This window comes from Eleutherodactylus coqui, chromosome 3 (assembly GCF_035609145.1).
Source record: "Eleutherodactylus coqui strain aEleCoq1 chromosome 3, aEleCoq1.hap1, whole genome shotgun sequence".
Taxonomy (NCBI): Eukaryota; Metazoa; Chordata; class Amphibia; order Anura; family Eleutherodactylidae; genus Eleutherodactylus; species Eleutherodactylus coqui.
In genome coordinates, this window is record NC_089839.1 from 284619555 (window position 1) to 284640493 (window position 20939).

General features: G+C 43.6%; 1 protein-coding gene across 1 annotated transcript in view; it reads left to right on the plus strand.

Annotated features, from left to right (window-relative positions):
* Positions 1–20939, plus strand: part of FAF1 (Fas associated factor 1) — a 256577-nt gene that overhangs the window by 141247 nt on the left and 94391 nt on the right. The window contains exons 9-13 of the mRNA XM_066597616.1: positions 2629–2724; positions 6678–6798; positions 10191–10254; positions 11167–11248; positions 16560–16714. Of these exons, the coding sequence (XP_066453713.1) occupies positions 2629–2724; positions 6678–6798; positions 10191–10254; positions 11167–11248; positions 16560–16714 (518 nt within the window). The remainder of the gene's footprint in view (positions 1–2628; positions 2725–6677; positions 6799–10190; positions 10255–11166; positions 11249–16559; positions 16715–20939) is intronic.

A 20939-nucleotide genomic window follows, 5' to 3' on the forward strand; every position in this document is an offset into this window, starting at 1 on the left:
AATATCATGGACTCCTGACCCAAACTGAATATCATGGACTCCTGACCCAAACTGTAAATATCATGGACTCCTGACCCAAACTGTAAATATCATGGACCCCTGACCCAAACTGAATATCATGGACCCCTGACCCAAACTGAATATCATGGACTCCTGACCCAAACTGAATATCATGGACTCCTGACCCAAACTGAATATCATGGACTCCTGACCCAAACTGAATATCATGGACTCCTGACCCAAACTGAATATCATGGACTCCTGACCCAAACTGAATATCATGGACTCCTGACCCAAACTGAATATCATGGACTCCTGACCCAAACTGAATATCATGGACTCCTGACCCAAACTGAATATCATGGACTCCTGACCCAAACTGAATATCATGGACTCCTGACCCAAACTGAATATCATGGACTCCTGACCCAAACTGAATATCATGGACTCCTGACCCAAACTGAATATCATGGACTCCTGACCCAAACTGTAAATATCATGGACTCCTGACCCAAACGGAATATCATGGACTCCTGACCCAAACTGTAAATATCATGGACTCCTGACCCAAACTGTGAATATCATGGACTCCTGACCCAAACTGTGAATATCATGGACTCCTGACCCAAACTGTAAATATCATGGACTCCTGACCCAAACTGTAAATATCATGGACTCCTGACCCAAACTGTAAATATCATGGACTCCTGACCCAAACTGTAAATATCATGGACTCCTGACCCAAACTGTAAATATCATGGACTCCTGACCCAAACGGAATATCATGGACTCCTGACCCAAACGGAATATCATGGACTCCTGACCCAAACTTAATATCATGGACTCCTGACCCAAACTGTGAATATCATGGACTCCTGACCCAAACTGGGAATCGGGATAGCTGCAGTCAGGCCAGGAAAGTCGTCTGTATTACGGATGCATAAATGCGGCCTAAATGCGTTCGCGTGTCACCTGCCGTAGTCTAATGGCACACCGGCGTTTTTTTCAGTCTGTCCAAGAAAAAAACCAAAGCGGTCTAGTCTCGGACCGCACACGGCCCATCTTAATGAATGTGGCAAGACAGACGGGTTGCTAGAAAAAAAATAAATGGTATGCACCATTCCAAATTGCGATTTGCAGACAAGACTTGTCCATTCAAGTCAATGGAAATACAAAAGCACAACAATCTGCTGCCCCCCGTGCGCTGTCCGTATTTCATAGGATGTAGAAATAAAAAAGAATTGGGCTCGTTTCAGGATTTTGTGATGATGCGAATGTAAAACTTCTGACATACTGAGGTAACAAAAAAAACGGACACGGAGGCTGCATACAGATGACATATGGAGCTGAACGTCCATGAAAAGAGGCGTGCAATATGGATGAGAGTTGTCACTAGCGCACCGCCCGTCTCCGTACGAGGATTTCCTCCAGTGCAGCCAACATGGACTCGGAAGAATTGCAAACATTAAGGGCTCATTTAATTTTGGAAACTCTGCGTATTTCACGAGTGATCTGAACCTCCACGAGTTTTGGTTTTTTTTGCAGGCGTAATCACTGCATATTTATGTGCGCAAAAAAAATCTACCAGCTCCCCTTGATTTCATGCGTAAACATGCAGTGAATGCGTCCGTGTCATGCGGACTGCTGTGGTGTTTTATGTTTTTTTATGCATGCATTAAAAAAACACAAGACAGTTCCATTGATTTAATGTGTTATACGCAGGAGGAATCAATGAGATCCGGTATTCACTGCGGTTTCTCATTGACTTCAGTGGGCTGTTTCCATCCATAATACGGACCAAATTAGGTCACGCTGCAATTTTATTTTTTCATGCACGTAAATACGCAGGTCTGAACGGCCCAATGCAGATCAATGGGGATTCAACACTTCGTATTGCAGATGTAATACAGAGCGTACGTACGCCGGTGTATTTATACAGGTGAGCGTGATGTGGGTAGGTGAAAAACTGCCCTTTTACACGTGATTGAACGGTTATTTTCATCCGTGTCCAATTAATTTTTATGATAATCATCTGATTTATATCTATTTTTCGAGTGAAAAAAATCCCATGGCGTTCCAATAGCGGAACGCTTTAAGAACAGATCACACTCGCAGAGCAAGTTAGCGCGCTCTGTTGTTTTAACACTCCCATAGAAAATAACATAATTGCCCAAAGATAGGACACGCAGCGAATTTTCAACCTCAGGGCTCAGTCACACGGGCGCATCAGCATCTGTACACCGGCGCCGAAGACGTACCTGAAGACGGACGTCTCTCTCCAGCGCTGATCATAGAACACATGACCGGCAATGGAGCCGGTCACATGTTCTTCCTCCCGGCGCTGCAGAGAGACGTCCGTCTTCAGGTACGTCTTTGGCACCGGTGTACAGATGCCGATGCGCCCGTGTGACTGAGGCCTTAGACTATCGGTTCAAGTGAAAGATGACTTGTGTGAATGAACTCGTCCACAATAAGGGGCTCCTTTCCCGTGCGCGGTCTGCCTGTCGCTGCTGTGAATACAACCGTCCGTGTGAAGAACGTATAACATGATGTGTACGCTTGGAGATCTGCAGTACTTTCATATGTCATCATTATTTCCTCTCATTGGCTTTTCCTTCTGTCTCCTAGATGACACTGGCATCTTCAGGACTCAACTTTCCTTGTCATCGACTAACAGTGGGTAGAAGAACGTCCCCTGTGCAAACCAGAGAACAGTCAGATGAGGTAATGGGCGTCATCAGAAACCAACTCATCCCATACTCGGAGTATTGCTCAACTAAGTCGTCTTGCATCTAAAGACTTCCCCACATGAGTCCATGAATGATCCTCTTGGGTCAAGTTATGGGGACCGTTGGGCCATGTTCACACCTGGTGAAGTTGCTACGGATTTGTGGCCTTGGTTCCACATTCCCGGTTCACAGCAGCTTACTGCATATTATAGGTTTTGTGTTCTTTTTTTTTTTTTAAATTACAAATACAGAAAAATTATGTGTGTTTTTAAACTTTCATTATTGAAAACTAAAAGGGATAATAAAACACTTTTTTGTTTCACTTACTACTTTTTAAGTCCCCATACGGGACTTAAATTTGCGATCATTTAATAACTTATACCATGTACTGCAATACTTAATTATTGCAGTATATTGTAATTCTACCGGCATTCTATTAGGCAGCATGCATGGCAGCTTAGATACAGGTCTCAGAATCCCAAAGTGACTTCCGATATTCCCAATATTTCATAGTAGGGAATAAATTCAGCCGTTGTAGAACTTCATTTAGTTTAGAAAGTGGAAGCATTGCGTCATTCAGTGAATGTGAATCATCCGGCAGCGTCTCATATATGTACTGCGTGACCTGATGCTTCGCGGTGCGCCCTATATGGTGCCTGCTTGAATGATCTTTGGTCTTAGCCGCTACCCCAATAGCACAGACATCATCCCTTTCACAGTTGGAGCTTGCCTGTGTAGAAATCAGACCCGTGATCGCAGAGTGCAGCGTAAAATCACGGGGCCAGTGTTTCGCGGATCAGTTTCAGTGGGAATCCAGATTACATAGTAAAATCCAGTGCTTTTAGCAATTTCCAATGAGGCCTGGTTTTCGGTGCTGGACTAGCCGGGGTTAGGATTTCGCTGTCAACCTTGTCGGGATTTCTCATGCAAGAGGGTGGACAGTATGCGTGATCATGGAAAAGCATCCAGTGAAAGGGATTCTGTGAATCTCCTCATTAAAAGGGGTCAGAGGAGGATGTCAGGAATCATTCTGATGAACAGAGACACGCAACTGGGCATATAAAAGCTGAATGTAACCCTGATGCTCCAATTAGCTTGTCTGAATGCACATCTCCTCATTTTATGGCGTTGATGGGCTATAACAGCAGCCGACCAGTTCCAGCACCATTGTTGTGTAAGAGAAATAGAAAGGCAGAGGGGAGTAGAGTGCAAAAATTGGATCACTAAGCGGTGGAAAAACCTCACCTGGTCAGATGAATCCAGATTTCTGTTGCACCGTGCTGATGGGAGATCAGAATTTCGTGCGAGGAACATGAATCGATGAAACCTTCCTGGTGGAGGTGGAGAATGTTTTCTTGGCGCACAGCAGATTCTCTGATACCCGTGGATGGCTGCTGCAGTTCTAAAGGCTAAGGACGCTCTTGCACACGCGTTCACAGAACGTATTTTACTGCGATTACGAGCAGCGTTTCTGAGCGCGCTGTCCAGTGTTTGACAGCGTTTTTTTAACGCACCCCATCATTGTGATGGGTGATGAAGGCGTTTAAGTGCAGGTCTGCAAAGCCTGAAATCAATAAGACGTTGTACCGCGATCGGGGAAATCACTAATCACGATAAAAAGCAAATTCACTCGCACAAAGCGCAAACAATAGAACCCACTGATTTCAATGCGTTCCCTTACATTATGTGTGTTTGCACACAAAATTTCCGCGCTCGGAAAAAATCCGCGACGTGCTTTATTTTTGTGTGCATTTCCATATCGTGGGCATATCTACACCTACGGTTGTCTGCAGAAGCCCTAAACAAGGTCCAACATGCTACTCGATGGGGGTCTCTAGTAAAGTGACAAACCACTTACTGAGTATTGCCGCCGCGGGACCCAACCCGAGCGCCTGCAGGGATCAGCGTGTACTCACCCACACCCGCCAGCTACGGTTGTTTGATGTGCCGGCTTGCCGCGCAGCCGGCGCATGCGTAGACTGGAGCCGGCGGCGGGTGAGTGACATTTATGATATTTTGCGCGGCCAAATCGCGGCCGTCTGCATAGGATTGCGTTTGTTAACGCAATCCTATGCAGGCTTTCAGCGTCAGAAATTCCGCGGGAAATCCCGCCGCGGAATTTCCGCTCGTGTGCAGGTGGCCTTTATTATATATATTTATAGATGTGTATTGTGTGTGTACATAACTATTTATAAACATACATACATATATATAGATACATACATACACACATACATATATATTAGACACACGCTATTATGTTGCAGAGTAGAAGCATGATTCACACATTTGCACACTTCACACTTGCTCAGCTTAAGGAGGAGTGAACTGAGCATCCATTTACTCGGAGGCGCTTAGGTTCCTCCTGGCGTGAATCGCGTCGCTCCGGTTGAATTATCTTCAGTAAATAACAGGAAGTAACCCGGCTATTTTATCTGCAGATTATTTCTCTTCTGTAAATGAGCACTGTAATTTTTATCCTATTACTTGGCATTCTTCAGTACTTAAAAAGGAATTAGCATTGTCACAGTGAACATTACATTAATGCAATCACACATGAGCCAAAGACGCTGAGAGCTAAGATGCAATATAAAACCTTTATTTGTCTTGTAGATGTTTAACCCGTGCTGGATGTTGCCGTAGACGCGGGGCGCTCGCGCTGCAGGCTGCATCGTATTAGGAAGTGAACGTTGTCGCTCTGGTACTTTTTCATTGAATCACCGCAGAGCGGCATTTTTAGACCGCAGCAAAAAAAAAAAAAAAGGGAAATCATTTGCTACTGTGTACTATTTGTTGTAATTACACTAATTGTACACTATGCTGGTATAAATGCTTGTTTAACCCCTTAAAGAGCCACTACGGTGAAAGTTTTCTTTACACAGATCATCTCACGGCATATACAAGTTGGCTAGTATTGCATTGGTTAGTTCTACCATTCTATCTGAAACACCACAGAGTACTTGTGAGTCTTTTGATCTCATTTGTGACCCCTTGAGATTTAGTTTGGTTTATGTATTCTCAAATTAGTCAGTTTTCAGTCAGCAGAATAATTCCTGTGTGATGCACTCTACCGCACAAGCTCTTTAGGCAGCGACACAGAAACTCCTCACATTGTTACTGATGATGATTAGAGCCTCCTCTCACAATTATAATAGAGGAGATCACAACTCATCCTCCTGACTGTATAATTATAGTCCGTAGTTTATTTAGGTGAATATAGAATACAGATTGGAATGGCAGTGTCCTCCCAGCAGGCAGGGATGGTACAGTTTCTAGCTGGTGAAGTGATGCCGTGCTGATTCATTGTAGAGAGGATAGCACAGAATAGTGAAAGAGAAAGCAGGAAGAAGGTTATGAGACAGGAGGCTGCATTGCATGGAAGTGACTGCAGTATACAGGGGAGATGTCTGAGCGTGACAGGATATCAAGTGAGGGTGCAGTGATAGAAAAATGTTTTCACTGGAGTGGCCCTTTAAGAAAGCAGTATTTTTTTTTTTCCTTAATGTAACTGTGTAATGACCCTTTTTAAATGACTCGATAAGAGACAGATGACCAGCGCTGATCAAAGATGTCAGTTCTTGTCTGAGTGGCCTTCACAGTCAGATTCATACTGTATGAGGTACCATTTGGGTGCACGTGTACATTATAATGCAATTAGTGATTTCTCTCCCTTTTTTGTTAATTTTTTATGCCATTCATAGTAAATAAACTCTTGAGATAATTGTAGAATGGAATGGGGTTAAGAAACAAGCCTGCGCCATACGTCGTGAGTGTCAACTGACATCCGGCCGCTATCGGAGATACCTCCATTCGCAGCCTTTAACCATTTAATGTTAATTCTGACTGCACCGTTTAAATGGCCCGAGCTGTTCATTAGCATGCTAATTGGATGTAGAAGTGCCAAGGATTCATCAATGGCTAATCATGTTGTCCTTACCTTCCTGGCAGTGTACAGATATTCACATGATCAGTGACAGCGATGGAGATGACTTTGAAGATGCCACAGAATTCGGAGTGGACGATGGAGAGATCTTCGGCATGAGCTCTGCGCTTAGAAAGTCTCCAATGAGTAAGACAACGGCATTTATACCCTGAGCTCTCCCCAATGACACATGGTTGTCCTAATCACAACAAATCTTGATTTTTATGATCTCCGCTTGTTGGGGTTGAATTAAAGCCTTCTTATTTGCACCCATGTCTTGCTGATACAGGAACACAGCTAGAGCTCTGATGGACTTAACGAGCCGTTCGCTTGTGTCAGCCGTTATCACCTTTTTAGCCAATCATGAAGATAGGAAAGTTCCAATTTAAGGAGTTCAAGGACAAGTCTTAAAAATGGTTATAAATGCAAATTAGGAAATTAGATTAAAAAGCTACCGGAACTGTTTTTAAAGGGTTTCCCCATCAGGACATCTTCTGTCCTCATTCCCTATTAGGTCTTACGGTCCTTGTACAGGAAACGATAAGTGTTCAGTGTGAATGCGGCACGACTAAACGACTAACAATAATTCCTTCATCGTTTGGTTTCTGCAGACACAAGACTCAACCGATAATCGGGCAGTGCAAACAGGCAGTCATTCGTCTATGGACAACTGCCTGTTTACTGTGCATGGAGGCGGGCGGTCAGAGCAATCTCCGGGCGCTCTGCCTTCATTCACTGAGTGATCATCGTTCCTATGTGAAAGCACATGAGTGATTATCGCTGAGACGACTCTCCGGAACTGAAGTGTAAAAGGTCCTTGAGGCAACTGTCACACAAACCGTTTTTTCCAGCGCTAAACTCTGTAAAAGGCCTCCATTGATTTCCATTCTATCGCTGTCTGCTCTATTTTAGTGCGTTTCAGCAATTTTTAACGCACCTCATCACCGACTGGAGTTTTAGTGGAATTTTTTTCCACTAAATGAGGAAAATTGGCTTCTATGTCATTGGGGGGGGGGCAGGGGGGGAGGGGGTTGCCTTTCTCTGGATCACCATTGAGGGTAATAGGCTGAACTGGATGGGCATATGTATTTTTTTCTGCCTTACATACTATGTTACTTATGTACGTTATTTTATTACTTTTCTTACAGGACTTAAACCTGTGGATTGTTTGATCGCTTTTACAGTGTAATGCAATACTAGATTGCATTATACTGTATTTTAACAGCCTGCCAATTAACTGCTACGCGCACACCTGTAATAGGCAAATGATCACGGCAGCCCTGTGGACTTTCAGAAGTCCTCAGGCTGCCATGACACCCCCCTATCTTATGGTGGGGTCGTTCGGGACATCTAACATGTAAATGCTGCTGTCAGACACAGACGCTACCCACCATGTATGGAGTGGGTTCGGCTCCTGAGCCTGCTCTTATACACAGCTTATGCAGTGGCCAGCTATATACGGGGTATCTGTAGTTAGGACGTATGTAGCCATATTTGTGTTAAAAGGGTTGTCTCTTATGTTCTGTTTTTTCAATCCAGCACTGTTTCCGTCTTCTATGCTAGAAAACTGCATAGGTACAGAGCCAGAACAGAAGCGTCCGGTCCATATGTCAGACGGGGATCGCCTTGGTCTCCGTTTCGCATAGTTTCCATCCCTGTCAGTCTTTTAAACTGGATAAAAAAAAATCTTGTCTTTGGCGCTTTTCTATCCAGTTTTAAAAAACTGACAGGGACAGAAACTATGTGAAATGTAGACCAAAGACGTCTCTGTCTCACATATTGAACTCTATGGTTGTATCCCGGTTCCCATCCCTGTGTAGTTTTCTACACGGAAGCGGCTGCATACAAGAAGTTTACATCAGGAAAAGTAACTTGGGTGTTAAGCGTAGTTTTGTGCGCCAATTACACATATGCAGCCCGTTTGTCTCTATCATATGCGGTGATGACGGTATGTGTTCACGTAGGTATGACATATAGTGGGAAGGTTATTAAAAGTGGCATTTCACACGCCAGTGTTAATAAGAATTCTGCCAGTTCACAATATATGAAGTGGCACATGGCTCTTCATGTATTAGGCGCAGGTCAGTACTTCCGCGCGCCGCCTCCAATGTACATCAGTTTCTGGTGTAAATTCTAGATAAGTGTTGGTACAGGGCGGTCATGTTACCTCTCAACAAGCCACATTCCCTTTGTTAAAAAAACTTTGGCAAACAGCAAAAAATTGCAAATTTTTGCACAGAAATTTGCTATTTTTTTTACTCCATAAAACTGCTTAGGATCTTTTAAAAATGTCCTCCTGTGTTACTGTGCAATGCCTTAGAACTGAGCTACAGCATCCTGGAGTTATAGGTTGGAGTGTATTGTGATTTTCCAGAAAACCTCTACCACAGAAGGTAATCTTCATTATCTTAAAGTAACCCTCTGGCCCCGGACAAACCCAGATGGCAGCACCACTTCTCCGATGCATACTGAACTATTAGTCATGTGAGCAGCATGCGGTGACTTAGACTACCGATGGACTGCCAATGCACAATGTGCTGCCATCTTGGTTTGTTCAGGGAATCCTGGAGCAGGAAAACGGAACCCCGAGTGCAGATGTGAAACCACCTTAAACGTATTTGTCATAACTGCTGTTCATTGATCCAATGTACTATATTTCAATATTTGATGATTAAAATGTTTTGGTCCACCTGTGCAGTAAATACACAGCTGTCTTCTGCATACCCCGCTCGGAGCGCTCAGCTGTATACCAGCTGCGCGCTCCGAAAAGACCACAGCTGTATGTAGAAGATCGCGGTACCGCTCTTCTTCTGCATTCAGCGTGAGCTTTCATTTACACACTTATGGAAAGTGAACGCTCAGGACTGTCACTCAAACTGCATTTTGAACGATCATCTTGCCGTGTAAATGCACACAACGATTACCGCTCAAAAGATGTCATTTGAGCGAATTTTCAGTGATAATCGTTGTGTCTAAATGGGCCCTTAGACTTCTGGCAAGTAGGTGGGTTCCAGCGCTCAGTAACTAAGGCTGATGTCACATTTGATTGACACTGAATAGTGGAGATCACAGAAGACGACAGCCGGGTGCGATGTGTAACTAGAGTCTGCGGGGAAGAACAGGGTGGCCAGAAGAAAAAGTAAAGCTGCGTTTGGAGTCAGTAGGGGCGCGGCTGTAAAGGTACGCAGCTCCTCCCACTGATCACAGGACTGGCGGTCCTCGAAGTCAGGGGTCCCCAACTCCAGTCCTCAGGGACCACCAACAGGTCATGTTTTCAGGATATCCTATGGTAAGTACACCCATGGCAAGGTCTGAGACACTGATGATAATTACATCACCTGTGCAACACTGAGGAAATCCTGAAAACATGACCTGTTGGCGGTCCCTGAGGACTGGAGTTGGGGAACACTGCTCTAAGTGATATATTAGATGTTTGGGTTTATTTACTTGATTTTTTTAGATTATAATATATTCAATCTTTTTGGTGTTTTTTTTGTTGTCCAGCAACTCATATTTTGTATCTGCTTCTGTATTTGTAGTGCCTGAAAATGCGGAAAATGAGGCGGATGCTTTGCTGCAGTTTACGGCAGAATTCTCCTCCAGGTAAATGAACTTTGAACAACGTTTCACAGCATCACCTCCATTACAGTCCATTCCATGCTTAATACACAAAGCTTTTAGCAGGATTCTGCTTGTTGCCCTTGTGAACGGACAGCAGTGTATCCCCACCATGCTACCGGACATGACCCAACCACTCTCTTGTATCCACATTCCAACAGCGCTGCTTTCTGCAAACTGGATGGACCCTGAAGTATAGAGTAGAGGACCTAACTTTGTAAACACTTTGCACAACTTAAATCCGCTTGAAAAAAGTTCATTTTAGTAAAGCAAAGTAGGTCAAGAACAACATTTTCCGCAGCTTTTATTCTGTGGCAGCTTGTTTGCAGATGTGCCGTTCGCTATAGTGCTGTAACAATGTGTTTTACGCCTCTAGTGTACTTGGTTCCAGGTGATGTCCGTGTTAACTCACAGCCCGGACATGGACCCATTATAGCCTATGGGGCTAGGCACACTGCCTTTTTTTCACATGGGACGATGGTCCGCATGAAAAAGCTCACTGCATGGCCTATTCTTGTCCGTATCACAGATGAGAATTAGCACATGCAAGTGCATGTCAATGTGAGGGCCATCCATGTATCGGACGGCATACAGACAGGTATCCATGTGGAGCCTAATGTGAGTTGTGCCTGAGCATCTCGGGCGCAACCCACAAAGGGCAAATGTGCACCCGGCCTCATCAGTGGGCATAGTACTAACAAGTACCGCCCCGCTCTTGTCTCCGGTACCGCAGATCGGCCTTATCCAAGTCAGTGTGTCTGGTGTAGCTGCAATGAGCTGCTGTTCTCCATCGAACACTGCAGTGCCTTTTGTTCTTGTGATGCACCTAGCTCGCCAGGCGGCTTATAGTTAATAAAGTGGAGTATGATGATGATTTTATTTTCTCTCACTTTTTAGGTATGGTGAGTGCCATCCTGTGTTCTTCATTGGTTCACTGGAGGCTTCCTTCCAGGAGGCATTTTACGGGAAAGCCAGAGATGTAAGTCCATGTGATTTTAAGGCGTTTGCCTTTCATTGCAATCTACTTATTGTATCTTCACTTTAAATATAATGTGGTGACTGCCGCTGATATAAGCCTTTTACTGATTCATGTCCGCTATCCTTTGGGATCTGTACATTACTATCATAGTGATGGCAGTGAAAGACATTCTGCCATGACAGTACGAAAATGAAATGCCATATCCATCCTACGACGGAAACAAACGGTATCAGATGGACCGCATTGACTATGAGGGGTCCATCCGGCCTCCATCCAACCCTGCACGAAATAGTGCAGCACACAAGAAAAAAGTTTGGTATTGCAGTGGGAAAGTCTGAGCTATTAAAATGGCGGATACTTGTGGGTTATATGTCAGTAATCTTTAAATTAATTTCACAAATGTTTCATCAAAACATATGCGTAAAGAAAGTGCAATTTATTTCTTGGACCTCATATCCACGGGCAGGTCGGATTCCGCCCGCAGGATCCCGCAGCGGGATCCGACCCTGCTCTCTGCAGAGGACTTTTGTTTACCTGTCCAGGTCTTCTGCGGAGCGGTGTGGTCTTCTCCCTTCCAGGCTGGATCTTCTTCCTTGTTTACTACGGGTGCGTCTGGCACGCCGGATGGCGTGCCGCGCGCATGCGCAATACTTTTTTTTAAACTCCTGCGAGATCCTCATCACGTACGCAGTGTCAGCTGCAGGTGTGCTGCGGATCGGACGGCTTCTATTGACTTCAATGGAAGCCGTCTGTGCAGGAATCCACAGAAAATGGAACATGCTGCGATTTTTATCTTGCGCCTGCATTCCGCACGCCTGGATAAAATGACACGTGCAGTTATTTAATTTTTTCATTGCCCAGTAATTGTCTATGGGCACATTGAACTGAGGATCGCCCGCTTGGGTGAACCACAAGTCAATTTTGTCCGTGGACATGAGGCCTTAAACTCTTTTTTTTTTATTTACCCAAAACGTAAATTTTTGAATATTATTCAGTTAGTATAAATGTGGCAATAGCCGGCAAGATGACATCGAAATATATATATATATATAAATAAAGTGGTGACAGATGACCCACAAGTACCAAATAACGTATTATTTATACTGCATTATGAACCCTGTCAGAATTAAAAAATTTTTTAGTTGACGTGCCTTCAACAAGAAATGTAATAAAACTAGTCAAAAAGTCATGTATACTACAAAATGGTACCAATAAAAACCACAAGTCATTCCGGAAAACATAAGTCCTCACAGCAACATGATGTGGCAGAATGTTTTTTTTTTGTTGTTTTTTTTTTTTTAAAGATATTTTTAACGTAGTAAAACAAAGAAAACCAAATAAATTTGGTGCCGCTATAATCGTACTGAGTTATCATGTAGTTTTTACTGCAGTATGCCAGAAAAAGAAGAGCTCCCAAAAAATGGCGCATTTGCTTTTTTGTCCCATTTCGCTTCATTTAGACGTTTTACAGGTTTTAGTACTTTATACAGTACATTAAATATAATTAAAAGATACAACTGATCCCACAAAGCACAAGCCCTCAGACAGCTACATTGATAGAAATATAAAAAGGTTAGGATTTTTTGAAAGTTGGGTAGAGAAAACAAAAAAACAAACAATGCCCACATCCTCCAAACTTTAGCGGGGGTTATCTTGGATTTTAACATTGATGGATCAAGATAAGATCATCCATATCAGATCGTTGGGGATGTCTGACTGCCAGCTACTCCTCATATCAACTGTTTTTAGGGGCCGCAGAACCTTTAGAATAGTCCTGCAGTGTTCACGGTCCCTTCAAATTTGCCAATGGGTGAAGTCGAATCTCCTCCAATCTGATATTGATCGTAAAGATAGGTTGTCTGTATTAAAATCCCAAGTAGCTGCCTTAATAGTTGCCAAAAGCTGTGGTGGAGTTGGTGAAACACTAGCACTTACCGAATCCAGCCTGCCGTCCATTGGTGCTCAGCAGAGATGAGCGAGCGTACTCGTTTCAGGTGTTTTTGCACTCGAGCACCGCTTTTTCCGAGTAACTGACTACTCGGATGAAAAGATTTGGGGGCGGCGTGGTGGAGCGGGGGGTAACAGTGGGGAACAGAGGGGGAGCTCGCTCACTCTCCCCCCCCCCCCCCCCCACTCCCCTCTGCAACCCCCTGCTCACCCCCGGCGCCCCCCGAATCTTTTCGTCCGAGTAGTCAGTTACTCGGAAAAAGCGGTGCTCGAGTGCAAAAAACCCCCGAAAAGACTACGCTTGCTCATCTCTAGTGCTCAGGGAAAACGTTCCGCTTATTATGGTCTTCATATAGGTTCTGGGGTGGAATGTGTTCCTTCTAAAGCTTCCAGCACTATAGATTCCCTGTTTTTGTTGAGCACTTAAACAATATCTCCTGAATATTATGGAGGACGTTTAACACTAAATGACATTCTCTCCCAGATTTTCCTTTATTATGTATCTGTTGACGCATGTTTTGTATCCGATGACTCCTTCAGTCTTCGCGGCCCCTAGTTATCTCACAGCAGGCCTTTTTTATTAGTCTTTAGGTCTATTTCTATCCATGTAGTTTCACACTTCTAACGTTTAATATAAAAATCTGGAGAATCGGCGGAGAGCAGATGAATTGGAGTTGGAAATTGAGTTTCCACAGTCAATAAAAACAAGATTGAAGGTTTAAATCCCCCGCCAGCCTTTTTGAACCGCTCTGCTCATTAAATGTTTATTGGAGTGCCTGGATTAGGGGGGATTTGGAGAACTTCGTGAACTGGTATCTGCTTAATCACTAAGTAAAACACTCTATTTGATAACGTGTTTCTCACGATATCACACTCTGCCCCAATTTAATGAAATACCTTCAAGACCAGCTCACTGGGGGCCACTTTGCAGCCATAGCCCTCCATTGCGCTCATTGAGTTATTCCCATCCACATCTTCACATGTTTTATATGCCACAAGGTTGCTTATGCCAAATATCTTGAGGACAGTGATAGACCAAATCTAGTCACATCAAGATTTTCTAGTAACACCTAGCAATACAATTCTACCATAGTGCCTAGAAATCCCATTAAACATATTTGAGACGACCACCCAAAATTGCATTGAAAAGTTGGGTTTAGGGTATGGTCTTCTCGAGAAAAAAAATATGGCCAGTGTATATAACATATGGTGGAACTTATCTGCCACTGAAAATCTGATCTGAATAAAGGAGGATCTTTTTGAGAACTATCATTGTTCAAGGCCAATTTATCCAACTAAAGGGGTTTTCTTCAGGACAGGTCATCAATAATCACCAGGATTCCGCCACCTAGGGCCAGACATAGATATTAGGGTTGGAGCAGGAAGTCTTAATAGATGGCTTCACTCACTTTGCCCGAGAATAGGTCATCAAAAGTAAAATCCAGAAAAACTCCTTTTTGACAACCAATGACCAAACCTATTCGCATACAACTTGCTAATCCTCTTGTTTGCATTATGTCCAACAGTACATTTCACCTAATGTGGCTTTCCTGATTCTTGGGTACCTAAGTATATTGATGGATTTCCATTTAAGCGGTTGGAAAAGATCAACTCCCAACAATGTTGGCTTTTTCCTGCCATTCCTTGTAATAATGGTTTAGCCAAAGTGATTTAGATGGAATGCTACGCCACCTTAGGTAGGAAGGAGGGGACAGGACACAGGACCACTTTGTCCTGATGAGCTGGTGAACGGAGGCTTGGCCGACAAGGCTGCGAGCTCGGAAACTTGGCGGATAAAGTAGACTAAGAAGGCCACCTTCCAGGCCAAAGGGCGAGCTGGCACTTCACTTAACGGCTGGAACAGACCAAGGTTGGACAGGAGAATGGTATGGAGGGGCACGTGACCAACCACATGTAGAAAAGTACGGATAGCCCTGTAAGAGAAACTTGTTAGCTTGGTGCCTGCAAGAGTGCTATAGCTAGTAGGAGGAGCAAACACATTTTCTGCTTAGTGTCCGCCTCCTAGTGGCAGCAGCTATACCCATGGTCTTCAGCTGTGTCCCCCAATGAACAAGACGAGAAAGAGATTTTACACGAAGTACAAAACTCTTGTTTTGTCCCTTGTCGGCCAGTTTAGTCCATGTTGCTGGGTGGGATCATTCATACGAACAATCTCACAGACAGTTGATATGTATGAGCAGCTTTATAATGTTCAGTGCTTTTTGCTACGTTTCTGAAAAACGACTTATAAAAGAATAGAATTCCCTCTTTGTGTCTTATTTTTCTAGTCTACTTTAATTCTTCTATTATAATGGATGAATAACCACCAACTATTGACCTAGAATCGCTAAAAAGAAATCAAAAACGCATCAAATTTCATAGGGCGATCTATCTTAATGGTGGGTGGACTGAAAATCCAGTATATATATATAATCTAACACGGAGGACAATAAATTGTAACTTGGCGTAGTTACTAGTCACACCACACCATGACTGTAGAAGGGCGCATGGCATTAAATCATATATGTATTCATGGGCCTGTGAATCCCCCAAATCCCCCACTTCTCATGTTTGGGATCTGAGCTTTTCTGTGTCCGTCGGTTTCTTTCACACTTATATTTTGTAATTATTTTTACCTTTTTTTTTTTTACGCTCTTAAATAGCATTTGGGGGTGTTAGAAATGCCAGCCCCCCGGCGACAAAGCGGGTCTGTGACAAAAGACAGATTAAAGGGTTTAGAGCAAGGTCAATGTGGGTTTTTCTCTAACTAAACACTTTTCTGAGATTTCCTCGCAGGGGAAAATAATGAAGGCCGCGCAAGGGGTTTTCAAGGAGTTTCTATCCTCTTCACCAGCCTGCATTCGCCTGTCCTCTCAGTATGGGTGCTTAATATTCGCCAGCTTTGTGAATTGGTCCAGATGAATAATTGTCGGGCTCTCACGGCAGGAGTTAGGAGCTTATTCTAAGGGCCTAATCATTGTGTAAACAGCTCCTTACCCCGCACTTGGGAGAATGGAAGAGATTCTAGCACAGTAACTTAGGATATTGCATGGAAGTTGCGCTTTGAAATGCAGAACGGATGAACCAATCTTTCACTTGATCTTTCCTAGACTTTCTCTTCCCCTAAATTAAATCCAGACACTTAGGGATCTTAGGGATTTCCTTTTGCATGATACTTTACATCTTGTATAGTCTTGTCCAGCCCTTAAAGACTGAGTGATGTTTGTTTCAACACATTTTGAACAATTTTTTTCCTTTTTGTAAATTTAGAGCTGAGATTTGGGTTTTCCTTATTCCTTGATTATATCATGTGGTTCCTTAAGATATCGAATGTTTCATGTGCCTCTTTTCTTGTGTCTTGCAGAGAAAACTCCTTGCTATCTACCTCCACCATGACGAGAGTGTCCTCACCAATGTTTTCTGCTCCCAGATGCTTTGTGCAGAAACCATAGTTTCTTACTTAAGTCAGAACTTCATCACATGGGCTTGGGATATGACCAGAGAGGCCAACCGAGCGAGGTGAGTGAGAGGAGACCCTTCTCGTTAACGTGCCAAGAAAAAGTTTGAGTAAGTCAAGAGTTATTCCAGGTAGTAGGGTTTTAATCCAGTCTTTTGCAACCTAACCTCTTCTGTGCTGCCATATCTGAGGATGACATGTAATAGTCATAGGACTATTATAGGTGTCCCATTAGAGGGGTTTTCCAGTTACTGGACAACATACCCCCCTTTAGTGCTCACTGTGCTCACATAAGAAAAGAGTACTTACCCCTGCTCTGTTGCCACAATGCAGTGCTGCAGCTGGGCTGTGTCCCCCTGGCGTTTTGTTGAGGCAGATGATGTCACCGGAAGTCAGGTGACAGCTACAGCCAATCAGAGATTGCAGTTCCACCATTCTGCAATCTTGGTATCATAGCTCCTAGTACATGAGCGCTGACGCTGTAGCGGTCATCAGACTTCTGGTGACATCATCTGTCACAATGCCGAAACAACAGTGGGACTGCCAAGCTTGAACGTGACAGTAGAGGATAGGTAAGTACATTTTCTTATTTTAGCACAGTGGGCTCTTAATGGGGCATATTGTCCTGAAACTGGACAACCCCTTTAATGAAACCAGATCCTATGCACAATAATCTCTGGGCAATCGCTTTGGTAATCCAATCGACCAACATACTCGCATCTCTCCACGGTCAATTTCAGATCAGGATGGAGAATTTGACTGAACAACCTCTTTTATGCGCTAACAGGTAAGTGGGCAAGGTTAGACTGGATAGAATCTGACAAGCTGACACTTTTAACAGACCTGGTCAGTAATCCTGCGTGCGGTTAAGGGATTTATCTCTAAGGCCTCGGCCGTCGTGGGATACGCCCGCGGATCAACGCTGTGGGAGTCCCGCGGTGGTAAGCAAAACGCGCCCACTGGTGATCACGGAAAAACTCCATTAATACTATATTAATGGAGATCTCCTGCAACGTAAAGCTGCGGAAAATAGAACATGCTGCGATTTATTTCCCGCTGCAGAAACCCGCACTAAAATTCTGCATGTTAGCATTTGCTGGCAGAAAAGCTATTAAGTTCAATAGAACCTAATAGCAGCGGATTTACGTTGCGGGAACCATGGTGAAAATCCGTTCGTGGGCATTAGCCCATAAACTGTTGATGGAGACTCCAATTTGAATCTGAGTAAGAACGGGTACATAATGAGGCTTATTTACTAATACTGTCTGAAAGTTAGACAATCATAGACTGGACAATCATAAAAAGGGGCCACGTTTAGCACAGTAGCTCTGCCGAATGGTAAAGCTAGTCTAGGCTTAGTTTAGACCACCTTTTGGTAGGCTTAGTTTCTTGCCAAAAATTTGGTATAATTTGCCACATTTTAAATCCGTTTAGGCCATGCCCCCTCTTTAATGAAGCAATGCCCCTTTTGTTGGACATAGCGATAAAAGTGTCTAAAACACACAGTAAATGTGGCTCAATTTGTGCCAGAAAACTCACATTTTCACTAATAAATTAGCCTTCTATCAGTTTGTGGAAGCCGAATAACTCCTTGTGTGCCGGTGAAGTGCCTGCTCATATAGTATCAGGCTTCCTATAGTAATGTAGTGGGGATCTCTATATAGCACCCGGAGCCGGATCGTTCCTCTCCATATACGCTGTATACAATGAAGGCTTGTTTGCCAATGACACAAGATTGTGTAATAGAGCTTATATTCCTGGGAATGTATGTAACAGGGTCAAAATAATAACTGCAGTACAATGTTTTCGAGTGTACTATAATGCACACGGAGAGAAGGAATCCCCCACGTGAGGATCTTATCGGCAGTTCTGTGTTAGGTCGCGTTTACACGGGCGAATGCGATATTGCTCCACAAGCTCAGACTGATATTACGCTAGCAAGAAAGCAATTTTTCTGCAAGTGCAATGCATTTTACGGAAAAAAACCCCACATGGCCGTTCACGCCAGCTTCAGGTGTATTTTTCGTGCGTGAAAAAATTTGATGTTACTCCAGTGTTTTTAATGGCAAAAATTGCATCATACTCAGCATGGCACGGGGGTGCGATTTGATTTTTGCTTCCCATAGAAAAAAAGATTGCCAATATCGCCCAAGAAAAGGACGTGCGTCAGTCTTTCCATGAGAAAAATCACACTTGTAATTAGACTCATTGCAAATAATGGCTTCCATTTCCATGCGATAAAATCGTCTGCGTACGTACAGCCTTAGCCAGGACTTTAGACGAGAAGGATTTAGGGTTTCTGACAACTTCAATAGAAGTCTACTGTGCGGTTCGGCAGCAGGGAAAGAAAGCAGGACGCCCAGCTGCATAGCTAGAGTTATAGCCAGTAGAAAGAGGGAGATTGTGATCCTACTGTACAGAGCCCTAGAAAATAGTGCAAGGTCTCAAGAACAAGACGTATTGAGAAAGACTTAAGTAATTTTATTTTGGACACCTTGGAGGAAAGAAGGAAGAAGGGAGACATGATGGAAATGTTACAGGATTAAATAAGCTTCAGGAGGGAAGAAACTCCCCGCAAGTAATGCTTGGAACAAACTCCCCAGTAAGTCAATGGAAGTCTGTCTTTAACCCCTTCCCGCTCCAGGACGTACCGATACGTCCTGGGAGCCTGGTACTTCCCGCAACAGGACGTACCGGTACGTCCTGGGAATAGCGCGAGATCACATAAGATCCCGCGCTATCCCGCAGCGGGAGCCGGCTGTCAGTCACAGCTGCCTCTGTGTCTCCGGCCGGCTATCGCGATGTCATTACGAGAGCCCGGCTTGTCACCATGGCAACAGGACGCCAGACACTGGCGTCCTGTGTTACCAGTGCCTGGGATCGCTGTATAAGCCTTATAACAGCGATCATAGGCACAGTGCTGCAAGTCCCTCAGAGGGACTCAAATAGTGTAAAAAAAAGAAAATAAAAACGTAAAAAAAAGAAAAATGTAAAAAAAATGTTAAAAAAAACCCTTTTTTTATGCTTTTTCTAATATTAGCATAAAAAAAGGTAAAAAATAATTAAAACCCCACATATTGGGTATTGATGCGTCCATAACGACGTGTACAAAAAGTTGAACACGCTTTTTATTTTGTATGACAAAAAGCGTAAAAAAACGCTAAAAAACAGAGGCAAAATGCTAATGCTAAAAAAGTGATCAAAAAAGCCATACATTCCCCAAAATGGTACCAAAAAAACCTAAAGATCATCTCGCAAAAAATAAGCCCTCATAGAGCTCCGTACATAGACAAATAAAAAAGTTACAGGACTTTGAATGCAGCTAGAGAAAAAAAAAAGATTTCCAAAAAAAAGGGGGTTTTATTGCAAAAAAGTGTAAAAACCTAAAAAAAGATAACAATTTTGGTATCGTTGTTACCGTACCGACCCGCAGAAAAAATTAAGTGTCATTTATGCTGCATGATTAACGCTGTAAAAAAAAGAAAAAAAAATCTATGGCAGAATTGATGCGTTTTCTCTTCCTGTTATCATAAAAAAAAATTATAAAAAATTTTACGATATTGTCTATGTACCCAAAAGTGGTGCCGATACAAACTACAGATCGCCACGCAAAAAACAAGCCCTTATAAGGCCGGGTCCACGGAAAAATAAAAAAGGTATGGCTTTTGAAAAATGCAGATGGGAAAAATACCAAAAAATCGCTTGGTCCTCAACGCCAAAATAGACCGTGTCATTAAGGGGTTAATAAGCATATATTTATCTGAAGATGGAAATGATACATAAAGGCGAACTACACGTAACACTTCATCCACATTATTATTATTTCCTATCATTTAAAAAAATTTGTAACATTTTTTTTTTTTAACCCTTCTTTAGGCTGGGGTCACAGGGGTCGTATTCCCGGTGGCAATCTTGCGATTTAATATCAGCAAAAAAGCGCAAGATTTCCGCCAGGAAAGTCGCAGGTTTTGGAGCGGTTTGTCCGCATGCTTTTTCGTTGTGGTCAGCGCTCCCACAGAGAGGAGCGAGGCTGCAACGGGTGGGGGGTAATCGGCATGCTGCGGCTGGGGAATCTGTGCCACAGCGCCAGCTTTGCCGCGACGGATTTGCCATCCCGTGTGGCCGAGATTTTTGACAAATCACGGGTGGCTAATACCCGGAATAGCGTCCGCTGGCGGACTTGCCTCAGCGAAACCGCCCTGTGTGAACCCAGCCTTATTCTTCCCAGCAGCTGCCATTGGCCCGTTTGTAACACTACAGTAAACGTTCTTGTCTGCGGTTTTAGTT